Source organism: Ammospiza caudacuta, chromosome 1, assembly GCF_027887145.1.
Source record: "Ammospiza caudacuta isolate bAmmCau1 chromosome 1, bAmmCau1.pri, whole genome shotgun sequence".
Classification (NCBI taxonomy): domain Eukaryota; kingdom Metazoa; phylum Chordata; class Aves; order Passeriformes; family Passerellidae; genus Ammospiza; species Ammospiza caudacuta.
This window is the reverse complement of record NC_080593.1, coordinates 155,480,592-155,508,276: the sequence shown is the minus strand read 5'-3', so window position 1 is coordinate 155,508,276 and position 27,685 is coordinate 155,480,592. Positions and strand designations below refer to the sequence as shown.

At 41.1% G+C, this 27,685-nt stretch overlaps 1 protein-coding gene across 1 annotated transcript in view; it reads right to left on the bottom strand.

Moving 5' to 3' along the window:
* Positions 1-27,685, bottom strand: part of HSF1 (heat shock transcription factor 1) — a 68,069-nt gene that overhangs the window by 37,508 nt on the left and 2,876 nt on the right. The window contains exons 2-4 of the mRNA XM_058812083.1: positions 21,010-21,118; positions 14,612-14,748; positions 9,063-9,187 (exon numbers count right to left, since the gene is read on the bottom strand). Coding sequence (XP_058668066.1) covers positions 9,063-9,187; positions 14,612-14,748; positions 21,010-21,118 — 371 coding nt within the window. The remainder of the gene's footprint in view (positions 1-9,062; positions 9,188-14,611; positions 14,749-21,009; positions 21,119-27,685) is intronic.

Sequence of the window (27,685 nt, the reverse complement as noted above, 5' to 3'; positions counted from 1 at the left end):
CATATTTACATTTATTCCCTTTATCCCATATACCCTATATTCCCATTTATCCCATATATCTCACATAAACCATTTTTGTCATTGCCATATATCCCATTATTCCCATTGATCCTATTCCTATTCCTGTTGCCATTCTCATTTATCCCATTTATCCCATATATCCCATTTATCCTGTTTAACCCACTTACCCTTTATATCCCATATTCCCATAAATCCCATGTTCCCATATATCCCATATATCCCATTTGTCCCATATTCCCATTTATCCCATATATCCCATTTATCCCATCTATCCCATCTATCCCATATATCCCACATATCCCATCTATCCCATTTATCCCATATATCCCATTTATTCCATATATCCCATTTATTCCATATATCCCATATATCCCATTTATCCCATATATCCCATTTATCCCATATATCCCATATATCCCATTTATTCCATATATCCCATATATCCCATTTGTCCCATATTCCCATTTATCCCATATATCCCATATTCCCATCTATCCCATCTATCCCATATATCCCATTTATTCCATATATCCCATCTATCCCACATATCCCATTTATTCCATATATCCCATCTATCCCATATTCCCATTTATCCCATATATCCCATTTATCCCATCTATCCCATATATCCCATTTATCCCATCTATCCCATATATCCCATTTATCCCATTTATCCCATTTATCCCATTTATCCCATGTATCCCATTTATCCTGTTTAACCCACTTACCCTTTATATCCCATATTCCCATATATCCCATGTTCCCATCTATCCCATCTATCCCATTTATCCGATTTTCCCATTTATCCCATTTCTCCTATTCCCACTGTTCCCATATATCCCATTTATCCCACGATTTCCATACATCCCACTTATCCCATTTTCCCCACTATTCCCATGTACCCAATTTATCCCATTTTTCCCATATTCCCATATATTCCATATGGCCCATTTATCCCATATTTCCATACATGCCATTTAACCCATATATCCCATATATCCCATTTATTCCATATATCCCATATATTCCATTTATCCCATATATCCAATTTATCCCATATTACCATATATCCTATTGATCCCATTTTTCCCATATTCCCATATATTCCATATGGCCCACTTATCCCATATTTCCATACATGCCATTTAACCCATATATCCCATATATCCCATTTATTCCTTATATCCCATATATCCCATTTATTCCATATATCCCATTTATCCCATATATCCAATTTATCCCATATTCCCATATATCGCATTTATCCCATTTATCCCATTTATTCCATATATCCCATTTATCCCATATATCCCATTTATCCCATATATCCCATTTATCTCATATTCCCATATATCCCATCTATCCCATTTATCCCATCTATCCCATTTATCTCATATTCCCATATATCCCATATTCCCACATATTCCATCTATCCCATTTGTCCCATATTTCCATACTGCCATTTAACCCCTATCCCCATAGATTCCATATATCCCATATTCCCTTTTTCCCAAATATCCTATATTCCATTTATTCCATTTTCCTGTTATTCCCATTTATCCCATTTTCCCATATTCCCCTATATCCCATTTATCCCCTATATCCCATTTATCCCTTATTACTATTTATCCCATACATCCCATATTCCCATTTTCCCATATTCCCATTTATCCCCTATATCCCATTTATCCCTTATTCCTATTTATCCCATACATCCCATATTCCCATTTTTCCCATTTATTCCTTAATTACATTCATCCCATATATCTCTTATATCCCATTTATCCCACATTCCCATTTATCCCATTTATCCCATATTCCCATATATCCCATTTACCCTTTATATTGCATTTATCCCATATATCCCATATATCCCATTTATGCCATATATCCCATTTATCCCATTTATCCCATATTCCCATATATCCCATTTATCCCTTATACGCCATATATCTCATTTACCCTTTATATTGCTTTTATCCCATATATCCCATTTATCTCATATTCCCATACATCCCATTTATCCCATATATTCCATATTCCCATATACCCCATTTATCCCATCTATCCCATTTATCCCATATTCCCATACATCCCATTTATCCCATACATCCCATTTATCCCATATATCCCATTTATCCCATATACCCCATATATCCTATATTCCATTTATCCCATTTTCCCATTTTCCCATTTATCCCATTTTCCCATTATCCCATTTTCCCATATTCCCCTATATCCCATTTATCCCTTATTACTATTTATCCCATATATCCCATATATCCCATATTCCCATATATCCCATTCATCCCATTTATCCCATATATCCTATTTATCCCATTTATCCCATTTTCCCATATATCCCATTTATCCCTTATATGCCATATATCCCATATATCCCATTTATGCCATATATCCCATCTATCCCATTTATCCCATATATCCCATTTATCCCATATTCCCATATATCCCATTTATCCCATATATCCCATACATCCCATTTATCCCTTCTATTGCTTTTATCCCATTTATCCCATATACCCCATTTATCCCATCTATCCCATTTATTCCATATTCCCATACATCCCATTTATTCCATATTTCCATACATCCCATTTATCCCATATACCCCATTTATCCCATCTATCCCATACATCCCAATTATCCCATATATCCCATTTACCCCCTATATTCCATTTTCCCCATATATCCCATTTATCCCATATTCCCATATATCCTCCACATGCCCTATTCCCATTTAGCCCTTCTATCCCATTTATCCCTACATCCAACAATCCCCACTCATCCCCTATTTCCCACACATCCCATTTTCCCCACATTCCCCCTCCCCATTCCCATCGCCCCGCAGGGATTTGGGGTCAGAATTCCCAATTAATCCCAAAGCCAACCCCACACCTGCCCCCGGCCCCGAGACACGGCAAAAACCCCCAAAAAACCCCGGAAAAAACCTCGGGATAACGGGAACGGCAAAACCCCAAATCCCGAGGGAATTTTGGGTTTGGGATCGCAGCTGAGCCCTGAGCCCACCCCAAATCCCGAGGGAATTTTTGGGATTGGGATCGCAGCTGAGCCCAGAGCCCACCCCAAATCCCGAGGGAATTTTTGGGATTGGGATCGCAGCTGAGCCCTGAGCCCACCCCAAATCCTGAGGGAATTTTTGGGATTGGGATCGCAGCTGAGCCCTGAGCCCACCCCAAATCCTGAGGGAATTTTTGGGATTGGGATCGCAGCTGAGCCCTGAGCCCACCCCAAATCCCGAGGGAATTTTTGGGATTGGGATCGCAGCTGAGCCGGACACGGGTGAGGGATGGGAAATAAAGGAGCGGGGCGGGAGCAGCTGGGAAAAAACCCCGCAGGGATTTTTGGGCTGGCAGCCGGGACAGGGAGGCAATTAAAGGATTTATTTAAGGGGTTTTATTGGGATTTTATGGGATTTTCCCCGCGGGGTCGTTACGGGAACGAAGGAGCCACCGATCCCCAGGGGCTCTGGGATGGCCCCGCTCGGCAGCTGATCCCAAAAAAATGGGATTTGGGATATGGGGGGGGGAACAGCAGGATTTGGGGTCAGGGAAATCCCAGGATTTTGGGGTCGTTTTTTCCATGTTTCGTTCCTGGGTTCTCGGCCGTAATTCCCTCAGTTTATTCCCAAGTTTTATCGCCTTTATCCCTCTGTTTATTCCCAATTTTTATCCCCAGATTGCTGTGTTTATTCCCAGATTTCATTCCCAGATTTCTGGCCTTTACTCCCAGACTTTCTGGCAGTTCTTCACACATTTCATTCCCAATCTCCCATTTTTATTCCCAGTTCTTATTCCCAGATTTCCTTTCCAGGCTTCACTCCCAATTCCCAGGGAGTTATTCCTGGATCCTATTCCCAGATTCCTGGGGTTTATTCCCGGATTTCATTCCCACATTCCCAAAGTTTATTCCCAGATACCATTCCCAGATTCCCGGTTTATTCCCAGGGTTTATGCCCAGATTCCCGGGATTTATTCCCGGATTCCATTCCCACATTCCCAGGGTTTTTTCCCAGCTTCCCAATGTTTGTTCCTGGGTTCCATTCCCACATTCCATTCCCTGATTCCCAGGGTTTATTCCCAGATTCCATTCCCAGACTCCCCGCTTTTATTGCTCAATTTCAGTCCCACATTCCCATGATTTATTCCCAGGTCCCATCCCCAAATCCCTGCTTTTATTCCTGGCTCCCATTCCCATATTCCCAAGGTTTATTCTCAGATTCCATTCCCAGATTCCCAGGGTTTTTCCCTGGATCCCATTCCCAGATTCCTTTCCTGAATTCCATTCCCATATTCCCAGGGTTTATTCCCAGATTCCATTCCCAATTCCCAGATTCCATTCCCAGATTCCCAGGATTTATTCCTGGATTTCATTCCCAGATTCCCAGATTTTATTCCCAGATTCCATTCCCACATTCCTGGGGTTTATTCCCATATTTTATTCTCAGATTCCATTCCCAGATCCCCAGGATTTATTCCAGGATTCCATTATCACATTCCCAGGGTTTATTCCTGGATTCCACTCCCAATTCCCAGATTCCATTCCCAGACTCCCAGGGTTTATTCCCAGATTCCATTCTCACATTCCATTCCCAAATTCCCAGGGTTTATTCCTGGATTCCATTCCCAGATTCCACCCCCACATCCCCACATTCCATTCCCACATTCCCAGATTCCATCCCCACATTCCTGTGACTTTTCCCAGGTGTTTATTCCCAGATTCCATCCCCACATTCCCAGATTCCATCCCCACATTCCCAAATTCCATTCCCAAATTCCTGTGATTTTTCCCAGGTGTTCATTCCCAGATTCCTGGAGTCGTTCTCAGATTCCATCCCAACATTCCCAGATTCCATCCCCAGATTCCACCCCCACATTCCCAGATTCCATTCCCACATTCCTGTGACTTTTCCCCGGTGTTTATTCCCAGATTCCATCCCCACATTCCATTCCCACATTCCCAGATTCCATCCCCACATTCCTGTGACTTTTCCCAGGTGTTTATTCCCAGATTCCATCCCCACATTCCCAGATTCCATCCCCACATTCCCAGATTCCATCCCCAGATTTCTGGATTCCCCTCCCACATTCCTGGGTGTTGACTCCCGCATTCCCAGACTTATTCCTCTATTTATTCCCAATTTAATTCCCTGAGTTATTCCCACTTCCCAGACTTATTCCTGGATTTATTCCCAGATGTTATTCCCAGGTTTCATTCCCAGATGTTATTCCCAGTTTTTATTCCCACTTCTCCTCACAGTTCCACGGCAGCAGCCGTGAGTGCAGCCCGTCCTGCCCGACCCCGTGCCCACCCTCCCACTGTTCCCTCCCAGATTCCGGGGGTCATTCCCGGATTTATTTCTGGGTTCATTCCCAGGTGTAATTCCCAGATTTATTCCCAATTCCCAGTTTTTATTCCCAGTTTTTCCTCCTCACAGTTTCATGGCCAGCAGCCTCGAGTCCAGCCTGTGCTGCTGCCACCCCACGTTCCATTGCCACATCCCCGTGTCTGTCCCCAGATTAATTTCTGGGTTTATTCCCATATTGAATTCCCAGATTTCTGGGTTTATTCCCAGATTTAATTCCCAAATTTCTGGATTTATTCCCAGAATTATTCCCCCCTTTCCTCACAGTTTCACGGCCAGCAGCCTCGAGTCCAGCCTGTGCTGCTGCCATCCCCACGTTCCATCGCCATACCCAGATTTACTGCCAGATTTACACCGGGATTTGTTCCCAGATTTTTTCCCCAATTCCTAGGTTTATTCCTGGATTTATTTCTGGATTTGTTCCCAGATTTTTTTCCCAATTCCTAGGTTTATTTCTGGATTTATTTCTGGATTTGTTCCCAGATTTTTTTCCCAATTCCTAGGTTTATTTCTGGATTTATTTCTGGATTTGTTCCCAGATTTTTTTCCCAACTCCTAGGTTTATTCCTGGATTTATTTCTGGATTTGTTCCCAGATTTTTTTCCCAACTCCTAGGTTTATTTCTAGATTTGTTCCCAGATTTTTTCCCCAATTCCTAGGTTTATTCCTGGATTTATTTCTAGATTTGTTCCCAGTTTTTTTTCCTAATTCCTAGGTTTATTCCTGGATTTATTTCTAGATTTGTTCCCAGATTTTTTTCCCAACTCCTAGGTTTATTCCTGGATTTATTTCTGGATTTGTTCCCAGAATTTTTTCCCATTTCCTAGGTTTATTTCTGGATTTATTCCCAGATTTTTTCCCCAATTCCTAGGTTTATTCCTGGATTTATTTCTGGATTTGTTCCCAGTTTTTTTTCCCAATTCCTAGGTTTATTCCTGGATTTATTTCTAGATTTGTTCCCAGATTTTTTCCCCAATTCCTAGGTTTATTCCTGGACTTATTTCTGGATTTATTCCCAGATTCATTCCTAGCTATCCCCATCACTATTCCCAGTTTTTGTTCCTCACAGTTTCACGTCCATCAGCCGCGAGTCCAGCCTGTGCTGCCGCCGCCATTGGCGCATTCCCAGATTTACTCCCACGATTATTCCCAGATTTATTCCCAGATTTAATGCGCAGATTTCTGGGTTTATTCCCAGTTATTCCCAAATTTATTCCCAGATTTTTCCCATTTTTCCTCCTCTCTGTTTCACGGCCAGCAGCCTCGAGTCCAGCCTGTGCTGCTGCCATCCCCACGTTCCATTGCCACACTCCCGCATTTATTCCCATAATTATTCCCTGATTTATCTCTGGACTTTTCCCAGATTTTTGAGGTTATTCCCAGATTTTATTTCTATAATTATTCCCATTTGTTCCTCACAGTTTCACGGCCAGCAGCTGCGAGTCCAGCCTGTGCTGCTGCCATCCCCACGTTGCATTGCCACATCCTCATGTCTGTCCCCAGATTAATTTCTGGGTTTATTCCCAGATTTAATTCTCAGATTTCTGCCTTTATTCCCAGATTTAATTCCCAGATTTAATTCCCAAATCCCAGAATTATTCCCACTTTTCCTCACAGTTCCACGGCAGCAGCCGTGAGTGCAGCCCGTCCTGCCCGACCCCGTGCCCACCCTCCCACTGTTCCCTCCCAGATTCCGGGGGTCATTCCCGGATTTATTTCTGGGTTCATTCCCAGGTGTAATTCCCAGATTTATTCCCAATTCCCAGTCTTTATTCCCAGTTTTTACACCTCACAGTTTCACGGCCAGCAGCCGTGAGTCGAGGCTGTCCTGCTGCCATCCCCACATTCCATTGCCGCATTCCCGTGTCTGTCCCCAGATTAATTTCTGGGTTAATTCCCATATTTAATTCCCAGATTTAATTCCCAATTCCCAGTTTTTATCCCCCTTTTCCGCTCACTGTTTCATGGCCAGCAGCCTGGAGTCGAGGCTGTGCTGCTGCCATCCCCACGTTCCATTGCCACATTCCCGTGTCTGTCCCCACATTAATTTCTGGGTTTATTCCCACATTAATTTCTGGGTTTATTCCCAGATTTCTGGGTTCATTCCCATATTTAATTCCCATATTTAATTCCCAGATCCCAGTTTTTATTCCCATTTTCTGCTCACTGTTTCATGGCCAGCAGCCTGGAGTCGAGGCTGTGCTGCTGCCACCCCACGTTCCATTGCCACATTCCCGTGTCTGTCCCCACATTAATTTCTGGGTTTATTCCCAGATTAATTTCCGGGTTCATTCCCAGATTTAATTCCCAAATTTCTGGGTTCATTCCCAGATTTAATTCCCATTTTCCGCTCACAGTTTCACGGCCAGCAGCCTGGAGTCGAGGCTGTGCCGCTGCCATCCCCACATTCCATTGCCGCATTCCCGTGTGCATTCCCACATTAATTTCTGGGTTAATTGCCAGATTTTTGAGGTTATTCCCAGATTTAATTCCCAGATTTAATTCCCATTTTCCGCTCACTGTTTCATGGCCAGCAGCCTGGAGTCGAGGCTGTGCCGCTGCCATCCCCACATTCCATTGCTGCATTCCCGTGTCTGTCCCCACATTAATTTCTGGGTTTATTCCCAGATTTAATTCCCAGATTTCTGGATTTATTCCCAGTTTTTATTCCCATTTTCTGCTCACAGTTTCATGGCCAGCAGCCTCGAGTCCAGCCTGTGCTGCTGCCATTGCCACGTTCCATCCCCACGTTCCATTGCCACATTCCCGTGTCTGTCCCCACATTAATTTCCGGGTTCATTCCCAGATTTAATTCCCAGATTTTTGAGGTTACTCCCATATTTAATTCCCAGATTTCTGGGTTCATTCCCAGATTTAATTCCCATTTTCCGCTCACAGTTTCACGGCCAGCAGCCTGGAGTCGAGGCTGTGCCGCTGCCATCCCCACATTCCATTGCCGCATTCCCGTGTGCATTCCCACATTAATTTCTGGGTTCATTCCCATATTTAATTCCCATATTTAATTCCCAATTCCCAGTTTTTATCCCCCTTTTCCCCTCACTGTTTCATGGCCAGCAGCCTGGAGTCGAGGCTGTGCTGCTGCCATTGCCACGTTCCATCCCCACATTCCATTGCCTCATCCCCGTGTCTGTCCCCACATTAATTTCTGGGTTTATTCCCACATTAATTTCTGGGTTTATTCCCAGATTTCTGGGTTCATTCCCATATTTAATTCCCATATTTAATTCCCAGATCCCAGTTTTTATTCCCATTTTCTGCTCACTGGTTCATGGCCAGCAGCCTGGAGTCGAGGCTGTGCTGCTGCCACCCCCACGTTCCATTGCCACATTCCCGTGTCTGTCCCCACATTAATTTCTGGGTTTATTCCCAGATTAATTTCCGGGTTCATTCCCAGATTTAATTCCCAAATTTCTGGGTTCATTCCCAGATTTAATTCCCATTTTCCGCTCACAGTTTCACGGCCAGCAGCCTGGAGTCGAGGCTGTGCCGCTGCCATCCCCACGTTCCATTGCCGCATTCCCGTGTGCATTCCCACGTTAATTTCTGGGTTCATTCCCAGATTTTTGAGGTTATTCCCAGATTTAATTCCCAGATTTAATTCCCATTTTCCGCTCACTGTTTCATGGCCAGCAGCCTGGAGTCGAGGCTGTCCTGCTTCCCGCGCATGGCCTGCATGTCTGCGAGCAGCCGCGCCACGCTGTCCTGCCGCACCCGCACCTCCTCCCCCTTCAGCGCCGACACCTGCGGGGAAAAACACAAAAAATAAAATTTGGGGTGTGGGAAATGCTCAGGGATTTTTGGGAATTTTTCTGAATTTTTTCCCAATTTTTTCCTGAATTTTTTCTGATTTTTTTCTGATTTTTCGGGAATTTTTCCTGTTTTTTTCTCATTTTCTAAAGGCTTTTTTTGGCTTTTTTTTTTTCTCTATTTTTCCTAAATCTCACAGGGTATTAAGGAATTTAAAAGGACTTTTACCAATTTTTCAGAATTTTTGGGGTTTATTGGGAATTTTTGGGATTTTTGGGGATTTTGGTGTCCCTGTGTCTGTGCTGGGCACCCGCAGCTCCTCCCCCTGCAGAGACGACACCTGGGGGAAAAAACACCAAAAATGGGAAAAATATCCAGAAAAAAATGGAAATTTAGGGTGTGAGAAATGTTCAGGAATTTTTAGAAATTTTTCAGAATTTTTTTCCAATTTCTTCCTGAATTTTTTCTGATTTTTTCAAATTTTTTCCCGTTTTTTCTCATTTTCTAAAGGCTTTTTTTGGCTTTTTTTTCTCTATTTTTTCTAAATTTCACAGGGTATTTTGGAATTTTTGGGTATTTTAAAGGTTTTTCGGGAATTTTTATGGATTTCAGGGAATTTTTGGGGTTTTTTAAATTTTTTTCCAATTTTTTCCTGAATTTTTTCTGATATTTCATGAATTTTTTCCTGCTTTTTGCTCATTTTCTAAAGGCTTTTTTGGCTTTTTTTTTTTTTTTTCTATTTTCCCTAAATCTCACAGGGTATTTCAGAATTTTGGGGTATTTTAAAGGTTTTTCGGGAATTTTTATGGTTTTCAGGGAATTTTTGGGAATTTTTCTGAATTTTTTTCCAATTTTTTCCTGAATTTTTTCTGATTTTTTTCTGATTTTTCGGGAATTTTTCCTGTTATTTTCTCATTTTCTAAAGGCTTTTTGGGCTTTTTTTTCTCTATTTTTCCTAAATTTCACAGGGTATTAAGGAATTTAAAAAGACTTTTACCAATTTTTCAGAATTTTTGGGGTTTATTGGGAATTTTTGGGATTTTTGGGGATTTTGGTGTCCCTGTGTCTGTGCTGGGCACCCGCAGCTCCTCCCCCTGCAGAGACGACACCTGGGGGAAAAAACACCAAAAATGGGAAAAATATCCAGAAAAAAATGGAAATTTAGGGTGTGGGAAATGTTCAGGAATTTTTAGAAATTTTTCAGAATTTTTTTCCAATTTTTTCCTGAATTTTTTCTGATTTTTTGTGAATTTTTTCCCGTTTTTTTCTCATTTTCTAAAGGCTTTTTTTGGCTTTTTTTTCTCTATTTTTTCTAAATTTCACAGGGTATTTTGGAATTTTTGGGTATTTTAAAGGTTTTTCGGGAATTTTTCTGGTTTTCAGGGAATTTTTGGGGTTTTTTAAATTTTTTTCCAATTTTTTCCTGAATTTGTTCTGATTTTTTTCTGATTTTTTTCCAATTTTTTCCCCATTTTTTTCTCATTTTCTAAAGGCTTTTTTTGGCTTTTTTTTCTCTATTTTTCCCAAATTTCACAGGGTATTTCAGAATTTTTGGGTATTTTAAAGGTTTTTCAGGATTTTTCTGGTTTTCAGGGAATTTTTGTGTTTTTTGTGGAATTTTGCGTCCCTGTGTTCCCACGTTTTTGGGCATTTTGGGCATTTTTGGTTTAAATTCTGGCAGATTTTGGTGCATTTTTGTTTCCAATTTTTCGGGACGATTTTTTCAGATTTTTTCAAAGTTTTTTGGGATTTGAGATGATTTTCTATTTTTATTTTTAAATTCGGGATTTTCAGTCTCTCATCTTTAACAGCTCCTGAATTTTTCAAATGGAAAATTCTGGAATTTTATTCTTTAATTCTGGGATTTTATTCTTTAATTCTGGGATTTTATTCTTTAATTCCGGAATTTCATTCTTTAATTCTGGAATTTTATTCGTTAATTTTTTACCAGACCTTGACTGGTTTTAATGGAAAATTCTGGAATTTTATTCTTTAATTCTGGGATTTCATTAATTAATTTTTTACCAGACCCTGACTCTTTATTAATGAAAATTCTGGAATTTTATTCTTTAATTCTGGGATTTTATTCTTTAATTCTGGGATTTTATTCTTTAATTTTTTACCAAACCCTGACTGGTTTTAAGGAAAATTCTGGAATTTTATTCTTTAATTCTGGGATTTTATTCTTTAATTCTGGGATTTTATTCTTTAATTTTTTACCAGACCCTGACTGGTTTTAAGGAAAATTCTGGGATTTTATTCTTTAATCCTGGAATTTTATTAATTAATTTTTTACCCAACCCTGACTGGTTTTCAATGAAAATTCTGGAATTTTATTCTTTAATTTTTTACCAGACCCTGACTGTTTATTAACGAAAATTCTGGGATTTTATTCTTTAATTTTTTACCAATCCCTGACTGGTTTTTATGAAAATTCTGGGATTTTATTCTTTAATTCTGGAATTTTATTCTCTATTTTTTTTTACCAGACCCTGACTGGTTTTTAATGAAAATTCTGGAATTTTATTCTTTATTTTTTTAACAATCCCTGACTGGTTTTAATGGAAAATTCTGGAATTTCATTATTATTTTTTTACCAGACCCTATTTGTTCATTAATGAAAATTCTGGAATTTTATTCTTTAATTTTTAACAGACCCTGACTGGTTTTAATGGAAAATTCTGGAATTTTATTAATTATTTTTTTCCCAGACCCTGATTGTTTATTAACGAAAATTCTGGGATTTTTAATGGATCCTGGCTGAGTTTTGAGGCAAATTCTGAATTTTTCATCTTTAATTTGTAACTGATTTCTGCCTGAATTTTTTCATGGAAAATTCTGAATTTTTCATGGAAATTTGTGAATTTTTCATGGAAATTTGTGAATTTTTCATGGAAATTTCTGGAACGTGACTCACACTGGTGATGCTCTCCAGCAGCTGCTCCTGCCCTGGGTTTTATGGGAAATTTTGGATTTTGGATGGAAAATTCTGAACTTTTCATGGAAAGTTGTGATTATTTCATGGAAAATTGTGAATTTTTCATGGAAAATTCTGAATTTTGGATGGAAAATTCTGGATTTTTCATGGAAAATTGTGAATTTTTCATGGCAAATTCTGAATTTTGGATGGAAATTCTGGATTTTTCATGGAAAATTGTGAATTTTGGATGGAAAATTCTGAATTTTGAATGGAAATTTCCAGAAGGCAGACTCACGCTGGTGACTTTCCTCTGGATGTTCTCCAGCAGCTGCTCCTGCCCTGGGTTTACGGGAAATTCTGAATTTTCCATGGAAAATTGTGAATTTTTCCTGGAAAGTTGTGATTATTTCATGGAAAATTGTGAATTTTGGACGGAAAATTCTGGATTTTTCATGGAAAATTGTAAATTTTTCATGGCAAATTGTGAATTTTGAATGGAAATTTCTGGAATGTGACTCACGCTGGTGACAGCTCTCGATGTTCTCCAGCAGCTGCTCCTGCCCTGGGGTTTATGGGAAATTCTGGATTTTTTCATGGAAAATTGTGAATTTTGAATGGAAAATTCTGGATTTTTCATGGAAAATTCTGATGTTTTAAGGGAAATTCTAATTTTGAATGGAAATTTCTGGAATGTGACTCACACTGGTGACTCCTCTTGATGTTCTCCAGCAGCTGCTCCTGCCCTGGGTTTATGGGAAATTCTGATTTTTTCATGGAAAATTCTGGATTTTGAATGGAAAATTCTGATTTGTTCATGGAAAATTGTGAATTTTGAATGGTAAATTGTGAATTTTGGACAGAAAATTCTGGATTTTGAATGGAAAATTGTGGATTTTTTAATGGAAAATTCTGAATTTGAATGGAAATTTCTGGAATTGGACTCACGCTGGTGACAGCTCTTGATGTTCTCGAGCAGCCGCTCCTGCCCTGAGGTTTATGGGAAATTCTGAATTTTGAATGGAAAATTCTGGATTTTTCATGGAAAGTTGTGATTATTTAATGGAAAATTGTGAATTTTTCATGGAAAATTGTGAATTTTGGATGGAAAATTCTGAATTTTGAATGGAAAATTCTGGATTTTTCATGGAAAATTCTAGATTTTTTTAGGGAAATTCTAACTTTGAATGGAAATTTCTAGAAGGCAGACTCACGCTGCTGACTTTCCTCTTGATGTTCTCCAGCAGCCGCTCCTGCCCTGGGGTTAATGGGAAATTCTGAATTTTGAATGGAAAATTTTGGATTTTTCACGGAAAATTGTGATTTTTTCATGGCAAATTCTGATTTAGAATGGAAATTTCTGGAATGTGACTCACACTGGTGACTCCTCTTGATGCTCTCCAGCAGCCGCTCCTGCCCTGGGGTTTATGGGAAATTCTGGATTTTTTCATGGAAAATTCTGAATTTTGAATGGAAAATTTTGGATTTTTCATGGAAAATTCTGATTTTTTTCATGGAAAATTGTGAATTTTAATGGAAGTTTCTGGAATGCGACTCACACTGGTGACTTTCCTCTTGATGTTCTCGAGCAGGCGCTCCTGCCCTGGGGTTTATGGGAAATTCTGAATTTTTTCATGGAAAATTCTGGATTTTGGATGGAAAATTGTGAATTTTTTCACGGCAAATTGTGATTTTTGAATGGAAATTTCTAGAAGGCAGACTCACGCTGCTGACTTTCCTCTTGATGTTCTCGAGCAGCTGCTCCTGCCCTGGGGTTTATGGAAAATTCTGGATTTTTTCATGGAAAATTCTGAATTTTGAATGGAAAATTGTGGGTTTTTTCATGGGAAATTGTGAATTTTGAATGGAAATTTCTGGAATTGGACTCACGCTGGTGACAGCTCTTGATGTTCTCGAGCAGCCGCTCCTGCCCTGGGGTTAATGGGAAATTCTGAATTTTGAATGGAAAATTCTGGATTTTTCATGGAAAGTTGTGATTATTTAATGGAAAATTGTGAATTTTTCATGGAAAATTGTGAATTTTGGATGGAAAATTCTGAATTTTGAATGAAAAATTCTGGATTTTTCATGGAAAATTCTAGATTTTTTTAGGGAAATTCTAACTTTGAATGGAAATTTCTAGAAGGCAGACTCACGCTGCTGACTTTCCTCTTGATGTTCTCGAGCAGCCGCTCCTGCCCTGGGGTTAATGGGAAATTCTGAATTTTGAATGGAAAATTTTGGATTTTTCACGGAAAATTGTGATTTTTTCATGGCAAATTCTGATTTAGAATGGAAATTTCTGGAATGTGACTCACACTGCTGACTCCTCTTGATGCTCTCCAGCAGCCGCTCCTGCCCTGGGGTTTATGGGAAATTCTGGATTTTTTCATGGAAAATTCTGAATTTTGAATGGAAAATTTTGGATTTTTCATGGAAAATTCTGATTTTTTTCATGGAAAATTGTGAATTTTAATGGAAGTTTCTGGAATGTGACTCACACTGGTGACTTTCCTCTTGATGTTCTCGAGGAGGCGCTCCTGGCCGCGCAGGAAGAACGGGTGCTGGAACTCGGTGTCGTCCCTGTCCGGCTTCACCAGCCCGCCCTGCTCCAGGTGCACCACCTTGCGGAAACCGTCTGATCCAGGGGAAACGGGGGAAATCGTGGAAAAAATGGGGAAAATGTGGGGGAAATATGGGGAAAATATTGAGTAAAAATGGGGAGAAATATGGGAGAAATTGGGGGAAAAATGGGGAAAATATGGGGAAAAATATGGGGAAATTTGGGGGAAAAATGGGGAAAAAATGGGAATAAAAATGGGAAAAAACAGTAATAAAAATGGGAAAAAAGGGGGAAATGTGGGAGAAATTGGGGGAAATTTGGGGAAAAAATGGGGAAAAATATGGGGAAATTTGGGGGGAAAATGGGGAAAAATGTGGAAATATTGGGGAAAAAGTGGGGAAAAATGGGGGAAAAAGTGGGGAAATATTGGGAAAAATATCGGGAAAAAATGGGGAAAATATGGGGGAAATATGGGGAAAATATGGGAGAAATTGGGGGAAATTTGGGGAGAAAATGGGGAAAATATGGGGAAAATATGGGAGAAATTGGGGGAAAAAATGGGAATAAAAATGGGAAAAAAGGGGGAAAATATGGGGAAAATATGGGAGAATTTGGGGGAAATTTGGGGAAAAAATGGGAATAAAAATGGGAAAAAAAGGGGGAAAATATGGGGGAAATATGGGGAAAAAATGGGGAAAAATATGGGGAAATTTGGGGAAAAAATGGGGAAATATTGGGGAAAAAGTGGGGAAAATATGGGGAAAATATTGTGAAAAAATGGGGAAATTATGGGGAAAATATGGGGAAAAATGGGGAAAAAATGGGAGAAATTGGGGGAAATTTGGGGAAAAATGGGGAAATATTGGGGAAAAAGTGGGGAAAATATGGGGAAAATATGGGAGAAATTGGGGGAAATTTGGGGAAAAAATGGGGAAAAATATGGGGAAATTTGGGGAAAAAATGGGGAAAAATGGGGAAAATATGGGAGAAATTGGAGGAAAAAATGGGAATAAAAATGGGAATAAACAGGAATAAAAATGGGAATAAAAATGGGAATAAATGGGAATAAAAATGGGAATAAACGGGAATAGAAATGGGAAAAAAGGGGGAAAAATAGGGAAAATGGGAAAAAATATGGGGAAAATATGGGAGAAATTGGGGGAAATTTGGGAGAAATTGGGGGAAATTTGGGAAAAAATGGGAATAAATGGGAATAGAAACAGGAATAAAAATGGGGAAAAAAGGGGGAAAATACGGGGGAAATATGGGAAAGTATGGGAGTAAATTGGGGAAAAATGGGAAAAAATATGGGGAAAATATGGGAGAAATTTGGGGAAAAAATGGGAATAAATGGGAATAAAAATGGGGGAGAAAAAGGGGGGGGGGAACCCAGGAAAAAAAGGGAAAAAACCAGAAAAAATGGGAAAAAATCCAGAAAAAAGAAAGGGGAAAATCCAGGGAAAAAAAAAAAAAAAAAAAAAAAAAAAAAAAAAAAAAAAAAAAAAAAAAACCAGGGGGAAATCCGGAAAAAAATGGGAAAAAATGGGGGAAAATGCAGGAAAAAAATGGGGAAAATCCAGGAAAAATGAGAAATTTTTTGCTGCTATTTTTTCCCATTTATTTGCAGATTTTCCCTCTTTATTCCGGGTTTATTCCTGAATTTTTCCTGGATTTTCCCCCTTTGATTCCCAAATTTTTTGGCCATTTATTCCCAGATTTCCTCCCATTTATTCCCCAGTTTATTCCCATTTTTCCTGGGTTTTTCCCTTTTGGGAATTTTTACTCCCTCAGGATTTTTCCCCATTTATTCCCAGATTTTTCCTGATTTTTTTTCATTTTCCCCCACATTTCTCTCATTTATTCCCATTTTTTCCTATTTTATTCCCATTTTTTCCCAGCTTTTTTTCTCATTTATTTCCAGCTTTTTTCCCATTCTATTCCCGGATTTTTTCCCATTTTTTCCCCAATTTCTTTCTCTGCATTTTTCCCATTTATTCCCTGTTTTTTTTTCCATTTTTCATTTATTTTCAGATTTTTTCCCTTTTTTTTCCTGATTATTTTTTTCATTTTCCCCCACATTTCTCTCATTTATTCCCAGATTTTTTCCCAGTTTTTCCCATTTATTCCCGAGTTTTTCTGGGAATAAAAGGCAAGAAAAAGGGGATTTTTTTCCCCTCTATTTTTCCCATTTAATCCCAGATTTTTCCCCATTTATTCCCAGATTTTTCCCTGATTTTTTTCATTTTTTCCCCACATTCCTCTCATTTATTCCCAGATTTTTTCCCCTTCATTCCCATTTTTTCCTATTTTATTCCCATTTTTCCCAGCTTTTTTTCTCATTTATTTCCAGCTTTTTTCCCCATTCTTTCCCATTCTATTCCCGGATTTTTTCCCATTTTTTCCCCAATTTTTTTCTCTGCATTTTTCCCATTCGTTCCCTGATTTTTTTCCATTTCTTTTCCATTTTTCATTTATTTTCAGATTTTTTCCCTGATTATTTTTTTCACTTTCCCCCACATTTCTCTCATTTATTTCCAGTTTTTTTCCCCATGTTTTTCCCATTTATTCCTGAGTTATTTTGGGAATAAAGGGCAAAAAAAGGGAATTTTTTCCCTCTATTTTTCCCATTTAATCCCAGATTTTTCCCCAGATTTATTCCCAGATTTATTCCCAGATTTTCCCCATTTTTTCCCAAATTTTCCCCCATTTATTCCCATTTTTCACTGATCTTTTCCCAGATTTTTTCCATTTTTTCCCAGATTTCTTCCCGAGTTTTTCGGGAATAAATGGCAAAAAAAGGGAATTTTTTCCCCTGTATTTTTCCCATTTATTCCCGGATTTCCCCCCATTTATTCCCATTTTTCACTGTTTTTTTCCCATTTTTTCCCAGACTTTTTCCATTTTTTCCCATTTATTCCCGGATTTTTTCCCATTAATTCCCAGATTTTTTTCCATTTTTTCCCATTTATTCACAGATTTTTTCCATTTTTTCCCATTCATTCCCAGATTTTTTTTCTGGGAATAAATGGGAATTTTTTTCTGCTTTTTCCCCCTTTATTCCTGGTATATTTTCCTGCATTTTCCCCCATTTATTCCCATTTTTCACTAATTTTTTCCCATTTGTCCCTCCCAAATTTTTACCCACCTGCCAAAATTCATTCCCAAATTCCCAAAATTCCCAAAATTCGGAATTTTCACTGCCTCGTGCGGAGCTGCCTGACCCAGCTGATTCCCAAATTCCCACAATTCCATTTATTCCCAGTTTTTCCCATTTATTCCCAGATTTTTTCCCTTTTTTTTTTTCATTTTTCCCAAGTTTTTCTGGGAATAAATGGCAAAAAAAGGGAATTTTTTTTCCCTGTATTTTTCCCATTTAATCCCAGATTTTCCCCCTTTTTTTCCCAAATTTTCCCCCATTTATTCCCATTTTTCACTGATTTTTTCCCAATTTTTCCCTCCCAAATTTTTCCCCACCTGCCACAATTCATTCCCAACTTCCCAAATTTCCCAAATTTCCCAAATGTGGGAATTTTGACTCCCACACGTTGAGCTGTTGGACCAAGCTGATTCCCACAACTCCATTCATTCCCATTCATTCCCATTCATTCCCATTCATTCCCATTCATTCCCATTTCCCCCGAGCGTCGCTGATGTCACTCACACACGTTGAGCTGCTGGACGAAGCTGATTCCCACAATCCCATTCATTCCCATTTATTCCCATTTTCCCCATTTTCCCCATTCATTCCCATTCATTCCCATTTTCCCCCATTTTCCCTGAGCGTTGCTGATGTCACTCACACACGTTGAGCTGCCGAATGAAGCTGATTCCCAGAATCTCATTCATTCCCATTTATTCCCATTCATTCCCATTTATTCCCATTAATTTCCCATTTATTCCCATTTATTCCCATTCATTCCCATTTATTCCCATTAATTTCCCATTTATTCCCATTTATTCCCATTCATTCCCATTTATTCCCATTAATTTCCCATTTATTCCCATTTATTCCCATTTATTCCGATTTTCCCCATTCTCCCGTGACTCACACATGTTGAGCTGCCGTACGACGCTGATTCCCACAATCCCATTCATTCCCATGTATTCCCATTTATTCCCATTCATTCCCATTTTCCCGTGACTCACACACGTTGAGCTGCCGTACGAAGCTGATTCCCACAATTCCATTCATTCCCATTCATTCCCATTTTTCCCAGATTTCCCCCAAGTGTCGCTGGTGTCACTCACACACGTTGAGCTGCCGTACGAAGCTGATTCCCACAATTCCATTCATTCCCATCCATTCCCATTTATTCCCATTTATTCCCCGTCACTCACACACGTTGAGCTGCCGTACGAAGCTGATTCCCACAATTCCATTTTTTCCCATTCATTCCCATTTATTCCCATTTATTCCCATTCATTCCCATCCATTCCCATTTTCCCCATTCCCCGTCACTCACACACATTGAGCTGCCTGACGAAGCTGATTCCCACAATTCCGTTTTTTCCCATTTATTCCCATTTACTCCCATTTATTCCCATTTATTCCCATTTTCCCGTCACTCACACATGTTGAGCTGGTGGACGAAGCTGATTCCCAGAATTCCATTTTTTCCCATTTATTCCCATTTATTCCCATTCATTCCCATTCATTACCATTTTTTCCCATGTATTCCCATGTATTCCCATTTTTCCCCGTGACTCACACATGTTGAGCTGCCGTACGAAGCTGATTCCCACAATCCCATTCATTCCCATGTATTCCCATGTATTCCCATTCATTCCCATTCATTCCCATTTATTCCCATTCATTCCCATTTCCCCCGACCATTGCTGGTGTCACTCACACATGTTCAGTTGCCTGACGAAGCTGATTCCCACAATTCCATTTATTCCCATTTATTCCCACAATTCCATTTATTCCCATTCATTCCCATTTATTCCCATTTTTCCCATTCATTCCCATTATTCCCCGTGACTCACACATGCTGAGCTGCCTGACGAAGCTGATTCCCACAATCCCATTCATTCCCATTTATTCCCATTTATTCCCATTTATTCCCATGTATTCCTATTCATTCCCATGTATTCCCATGTATTCCCATGTACTCCCCGTGACTCACACATGTTGAGCTGCCGTACGAAGCTGATTCCCACAATCCCATTCATTCCCATGTATTCCCATTCATTCCCATGTATTCCCACGTATTCCCATGTATTCCCATGTACTCCCCGTGACTCACACATGTTGAGCTGCCTGACAAAGCTGATTCCCACAATCCCATGTACTCCCATGTATTCCCATGTACTTCCCGTGACTCACACATGTTGAGCTGCCGCACGAAGCTGATTCCCACAATCCCATTCATTCCCATGTATTCCCATGTACTCCCATGTATTCCCATGTACTCCCCGTGACTCACACATGTTGAGCTGCCTGACAAAGCTGATTCCCACAATCCCATTCATTCCCATGTATTCCCATGTATTCCCATGTAGTCCCATGTATTTCCCGTGACTCACACATGTTGAGCTGCCGTACGAAGCTGATTCCCACAATCCCATGTATTCCCATGTATTCCCATTCATTCCCATTCATTCCTATGTATTCCCATGTATTCCCATGTACTCCCCGTGACTCACACATGTTGAGCTGCCGCACGAAGCTGATTCCCACAATCCCATGTATTCCCATGTATTCCCATTCATTCCCATTCATTCCCATGTATTCCCATGTACTCCCCGTGACTCACACATGTTGAGCTGCCTGACAAAGCTGATTCCCACAATCCCATTCATTCCCATGTATTCCCATGTACTTCCCGTGACTCACACATGTTGAGCTGCCGTACGAAGCTGATTCCCACAATCCCATGTACTCCCATGTATTCCCATGTACTTCCCGTGACTCACACATGTTGAGCTGCCGCACGAAGCTGATTCCCACAATCCCATTCATTCCCATGTATTCCCATGTACTCCCATGTATTCCCATGTACTCCCCGCGACTCACACATGTTGAGCTGCCGCACAAAGCTGATTCCCACAATCCCATGTACTCCCATGTACTCCCATGTACTCCCCGTGACTCACACATGTTGAGCTGCCGCACGAAGCTGATTCCCACAATCCCATGTACTCCCATGTACTCCCATGTACTCCCCGTGACTCACACATGTTGAGCTGCCGCACAAAGCTGATTCCCACAATCCCATGTACTCCCATGTATTCCCATGTACTCCCCGTGACTCACACATGTTGAGCTGCCGCACGAAGCTGATTCCCACAATCCCATGTATTCCCATGTATTCCCATGTACTTCCCGTGACTCACACATGTTGAGCTGCCGCACAAAGCTGGCCATGTTGTTGTGCTTGAAGTACTTGGGCAGCACCTCCTTGGAGAACTGGCCCTGGTCCAGCACGTGGAAGCTGCTCCCGCTCTGCGGAAAATCACAAATTTGGGGAAAATCAGGAAAAAAATCAGAATTTTTGGGGAAAATTAGGAAAAAATCAGAATTTTTGGAAAAAATTAGGAAAAAATTGGAATTTTTGGAGAAAATTAGGAAAAAAACCTGAATTTTTAGGGATTTTGGGTGAATTTTGGGGAATTTTTGAGAGATTTTTTGGAAATTTTATGGATTCTTTTTGAAAAATTACCTGCAATTTTGAGAGTTTTTTGCTACAAAATTTTAAAAATTTTGGGGAACTTTTAAAGATACTTTGAGGATTTTTTTTTTCTGAAAGTTTTGGGGACTTTTTTGGGATTTTGGAGAACTGGCCCCGGTCCAGCACGTGGAAGCTGCTCCCGCTCTGCGGAAAATCACAAATTTGGGGAAAATCAGGAAAAAAATCAGAATTTTTGGAGAAAATTAGGAAAGAAAACAAAATTTTTGGGAAAAATTAGGAAAAAAAATCAGAATTTTTGGAAAAAATTGGGAAAAAATTGGAATTTCTGGAAAAAATTAGGAAAAAAATCAGAATTTTTAGGGATTTTTGGTGAATTTTGGGGAATTTCTGAGAGATTTTTGGGAAATTTTATGGATTTTTCTTTGAATTTTTTTCAGAAATTTTTGGGACCTTTGTGGGATTTTGGAGAACTGGCCCCGGTCCAGCACCTGGAAGCTGTTCCCGCTCTGGATAAATCAGAAATTGGGGAAAATTAGGAAAAAAATCAGATTTTTTGGAAAGAATTAGGAAAAAAAACTGAATTTTTCGGGATTTTTGGTGAATTTTGGGGAACTTCTGAGAGATTTTTGGGAAATTTTATGGATTTGTTTTGAAAAATTACCAGGAATTTTGAGGAATTTTGAGAATTTTTTGCTACAAAATTTTAACAACTTGGGGAAATTTTGAAAGATATTTTGAGGATTTTTTCCAGAAATTTTGGGGACTTTTTTGGGATTTTGGAGAACTGGCCCCGGTCCAGCACCTGGAAGCTGCTCCCGCTCTGGGGGAATCAGAAATTTGTGGAAAATCAGGAAAAAATCAGAATTTTTGGGAAAAATTAGGAAAAAAACCAGATTTTTTGGAAAGAATTAGGAAAAAAACATGAATTTTTAGGGATTTTTGGTGAATTTTGGGGAATTTCTGAGAGATTTTTGGGAAATTTTATGGATTTTTCTTTGAAAGATTACCTGGAATTTTGAGAATTTTTTGCTACAAAATTTTAACAACTTGGGGAAATTGTTTAGAATATTTTGAGGATTTTTTTTCAGAAATTTTGGGGACTTTTTGGGGATTTTGGAGAACTGGCCCCGGTCCAGCACCTGGAAGCTGCTCCCGCTCTGGGGGAAAATGAGAAAAATTGGGAAAAATTGAGAAAAAATCGAAATTTTTGGAGATTTTTGTGGAATTTTTAGGGATTTTTGGGACTTTTCAGGGATTTTTTGGGAATTTTTAAAGAATTTTCCAGATTTTTTAGGGCTATTTAAATTTTTTTAAAATTCATTTTGTTGCCATTTTCCAAACGTTTAGAAATTTGGAGGATTGTTTTTTCTTTTTAAATTTCTTTGGGATTGTTTGAATTTTCTGGATTTTGGGGAATTTTTTATTTTTTGGAGGGTTTAAAATTGTTGGGGGTTCGGAGAGAAATTTTTTTTTGGAATTTTTCAAGTTTCTGGGGATTTTTTCTTTTTTAATTTTCAGCAATTTTGGGGGGAATTTGTTGGAATTTTTGGGGGATTTTCTGCAAAACTTTCAGGGTTTTCGATGGAATTTTCTGAGATGATTTCAGATGTTTGGGGAATATTTGGGATTTTTGGGGAAATTTTCTGGAATTCTTGGGACTTTTTAGGGAGTTTGGAGAACTGGCCCTTGGGGGAAAAATCAGAAATTTGGGAAAAATTAGCAAAAATTCCACATTTTGGGGGATTTGGGGGAATTTTTAGGGATTTTTGGGCAATTTTGAAAATTATTTTTAGACTTTTGGGGGATCTTTCTGGAATTTTTGGAGAACTTTCTGGAATTTTTGTTGCGTTTTGGAATTTTCTGGAATTCTTTGAAAATTTTCTTGAAATTTTTGGATTTTTTTAGGTTTCTTTTCTGATTTTTGGGGCTTTTGTTTTTTTTTTTTTTTTTTATTTTATTTTCTAGGATTCTTGCCAAGATTTATTTGGGACATTCTGGGAATTTTGACAATTTCTTTGGGAATTTTCTGTGATTTTTTTTTTCAGGAATTTTTTGGTGTTTTTCAGGAATTTTTTGCGGGATTCTCTTTTAAATGTAGGGAAATTTGGGGGATTTTTCAGGATTTTTTTTATTATTTGAGATTTTTCAGCATTTTTGAGAAGTTTTTGAATTATTTGGAGGAATTTTTTTTTTAATTTTTATGGAATTTTTACTTTTTGGGGCAATTTTTGGGATTTTGGAGAAGTGGCCCTGGTCAAACAAGTGGAAGCTGCTCCCGCTCTGCCAGGTAAAAATCGGAAAAAATCAGGAAAAAATCAGGAAAATTGGGAATTTTGGGGGGTTTGGGGGAAGTTTTAGGGATTTTTGGGAAATTTTTTTTGAACTTTCAGGGGTTTTTTGGAGAAATTTTCTGGAATTTTTAGGGGGATTTCTCCTTAATTTTTTTGTGATTTTTGGGAAATTTTACAGGAAATTTTGATTTTTGGGGGGTTTTTTTCAGCTTTTTGAGAAATTTTGGGGATATTTGGAAATTTTTGAGGGATTTATTTTATTTTGGGGGGATTTTTAAAAAATTTTCTGGATTTCTGGAAATTTTCTTTTTTGGGGGGGATTTTAAAGTTCTTGGGGGTTTCTGTGGATTCTTTGGGATTTTTTTTTTTAATTTCTGGAGGATTTTCTGAGAGTTTTTGGAGTTTTTGGGGATTTTTTGGAGAATTTTTGGGATTTTTGAGGAATTTTCTGGGATGGTTTTGGATAGAACTGGCCCTGATTGGACACGTGGAAGCTGCACTTACCTGGCAGGGGAAAAAATGGGAAAAATCGGGAATTTTTGGGGATATTGTTGGACCGTTTTGGGATTTTTGCGTGAATTTTGAGGATTTAAAAGAAATTTTTAGGGACTTTTTAAATATTTTGAGAATTTCCTTAAGCTTTTTTTGTAATTTTTTTGAAAATTTTGGGGAGATTTTTAGGGAATTCTCAGGATTTAAAAACCAGTCGGGAAATTTTTTTTTTTTAATTTTCAGGGTTTTAAAAAATTTTTGGGAAGGTTTTGAGGGAATTTGGGGGATTTAATTTTTTTTTTTTTTTTTTTGAGGGGAATTAGCGGGATTTTTGGGGGGAATTTTTGTTTAATTTCAGCTTTTTTGTTTTTTTTTTTAATTTTTGAATTTGGGGTTTTTGGGGGGGATTTTTTTGGAAGGCTCGCAGGGATGGGGATTCCCTGGGATCTCCTGGAGGGTTTCTGGGATCTCCTGGAAAAGATCCTGGAGGGTTTCTGGGATCTCCTGGAAAAGATCCTGGAGGGTTTCCGGGATCTCCTGGATTCCTCCTGGAGGGTTTCTGGGATCCCCTGGAAAAGATCCTGGAGGGTTTCTGGGATCTCCTGGAAAAGATCCTGGAGGGTTTCTGGGATCCCCTGGAAAAGATCCTGGAGGGGCTCCGGGATCTCCTGGAAAAGATCCTGGAGGGTTTCCGGGATCTCCTGGATTCCTCCTGGAGGGTTTCTGGGATCCCCTGGAAAAGATCCTGGAGGGGCTCCGGGATCTCCTGGAGGGTTTCTGGGATCCCCTGGAAAAGATCCTGGAGGGTTTCTGGGATCTCCTGGAAAAGATCCTGGAGGGTTTCTGGGATCCCCTGGAAAAGATCCAGGTGGGTTTCTGGGATCTCTTGGAAAATATCCAGGTGGGTTTCTGGGATCTCCTGGAGGGTTTCTGGGATCTCCAGGAAAAGATCCTGGAGGGTTTCTGGGATCTCCAGGAAAAGATCCTGGAGGGTTTCTGGGATCTCTTGGAAAATATCCAGGTGGGTTTCTGGGATCTCCTGGAGAGTTTCTGGGATCTCCAGGAAAAGATCCTGGAGGGTTTCTGGGATCTCCTGGATTCCTCCTGGAGGGTTTCCGGGATCTCCTGGAGGGTTTCTGGGATCTCCTGGAAAAGATCCTGGAGGGTTTCTGGGATCCCCCTGGAAAAGATCCTGGAGGGTTTCCGGGATCTCCTGGAAAAGATCCTGGAGGGTTTCTGGGATCCCCCGGAAAAGATCCTGGAGGGTTTCCGGGATCTCCTGGATTCCCCTCTGGAAAAGGCTCTGGGATCTCCTGGATTCCTGGCATCCTGGAGGATTTCTGGGATCCCCCTGGAAAAGGGCCTGGAGGGGCTCCGGGATCCCCCTGGGATCTCCTGGATCCCCCTGGAAAGGCTCTGGGATCTCTGGGGTTCCCCATTGGAAAAGTTCCTGGGATCTCCTGGATTCCCCAGGAAAAGTTCCTGGGATCACCTGGACCCCGCTGGAAAAGTTCCTGGGATCTCCTGGATCCCTCTGGAAAAGTTCCTGGGATCTCCTGGACCCCGCTGGAAAAGTTCCTGGGATCTCCTGGATCCCCTGGAAAAGTTCCTGGGATCTCCTGGATCCCCTGGAAAAGTTCCTGGGATCTCCTGGATTCCCCTGGGAGGAGCTCTGGGATCTCCTGGATCCCCTCGGAAAAGGCCCTGGAGGAGCTCTGGGATCCCCTGGGAGAAGCTCTGGGATCTTCAGGATCCCCCTGGAAAAGTTCCTGGGATCTCCTGGAAAATTCCTGGGATCTCCTGCATTCCCCTGGAAAAGTTCCTGGGATCTCCTGGATCCCTCTGGAAAAGTTCCTGGCCGTGAGATCCTGGCCATGGGATCCTGGAGAGGGATGCCAGAGAGGGATCCTGGCCATGGGATCCTGACTGAGGGATCCGGGAGAGGGATCCTGGCCATGGAATCCTGTCCATGGGATCCTGGGCTTGAGATCCTATGCATGGGACCCTGGAGAGGGATCCTGGTGACAGATCCTGTCCATGGGACCCTGGAAAGGGACCCTGGAAAGGGATCCTGGGCTTGGGATCCTGACTGAGGGATCCTGGAGAGGGATCCTGGGCTTGGGATCCTGTCCATGGGACCCTGGAAAGGGATCCTGGGCTTGGCATCCTGCCCATGGGATCCTGGAGAGGGATCCTGTCCATGGAATTCTGTCCATGGGATCCTGGGCTTGGGATCCTGTGCATGGGACCCTGGAGAGGGATCCTGGTGACAGATCCTGTCCATGGGACCCTGGAAAGGGATCCTGGGCTTGGGATCCTGTCCATGGGATCCTGGAAAGGGATCCTGGCCATGGAATTCTGTCCATGGGATCCTGGGCCATGGGACCCTGGAAAGGGATCCTGGTGAGAGATCCTGTCCATGGGATCCTGGCCTTGGAATCCTGACTGAGGGATCCTGTCCATGGAATTCTGTCCATGGAATTCTGTCCACGGGATCCTGTCCATGGGATCCTGACTGAGGGATCCTCGCCCTGGGATCCCGTTTATGGGACCTTGGAGACGGATCACGGACACGGAATCCTGGCCATGGGACCCTGCAGAGGGATCCTGGAGAGGAATCCTGGCCTTTGGATCCTGGCTGTAGAATCGTGTCCATGGAATCCCACCCATGGAATTCTGTCCATGGGACCCTGGAGAGGAATCCCAGAGAGGGATCCTGGCCATGGGATCCCGGAGAGGGATCCTGGAGAGGGATGCTGGGCTTGAGATCTTGTCCATGGGATCCTGTCCATGGGATCTTGTCCATAGGATCCTGGGCTTGAGATCCTGGAGAGGGATCCTGGAGAGAAGTCCTGGGATCCTGGCCATGGGATCTCGGAGTTGGATCCTGTCCATGGAACGCTGGACAGGGATCCTGGCCATGGGATCCTGGACAGGGAATCCTGGGCTGGAGATCCTGGCTTTGGGATCCCGGCCATGGAATTCTGGCCTTGGGATGCTGGAAAGGATTCCTGGCCTTGGGATCCTGCAAAGGGATCCTGTCCAGGGGACTCTGGGCAGGGAATCCTGGCCTTGGAATGCCGTCCATGGGATCTTGGAGACGGATCCTGGAGAGGGATCCTGGCCTTGGGATCCTGGAGAGGGGACCTGTCCATGGAATGCCGTCCATGGGATCCTGGAGAGGGATCCTGGCCTTGGGATCCTGTCTGTGCAATGCTGTCCAGGGATATCAGCCATGGGATCCTGGGATTGAGATCTTGGAGAGGGATCCTGGCCTTGGGATCCTGCAGAGGGATCCTGGACAGGGAATCCTGTCCATGGGATCCTGGGCTTGACATCCTGGAGAGGGATCCCAGAGAGGGACCCTGTCCATGGGATCCTGGACTCAGAACCCTGTCCGTGGGATCCTGGAGAGGGATCCTGTCTGTGGGATCCTGGAGAGGGATCCTGTCCGTGGGATCCTGGGGAGGGATCCTGGCCATGCCATGGTGGCCATGGGACCCTGGAGAGGGGATCCTGGCCTTGGGATCTTGGAGATGGATCCTGACCATGCAATGCTGTCCATGGGACCCTGGAGATGGATCCTGGAGATGGATC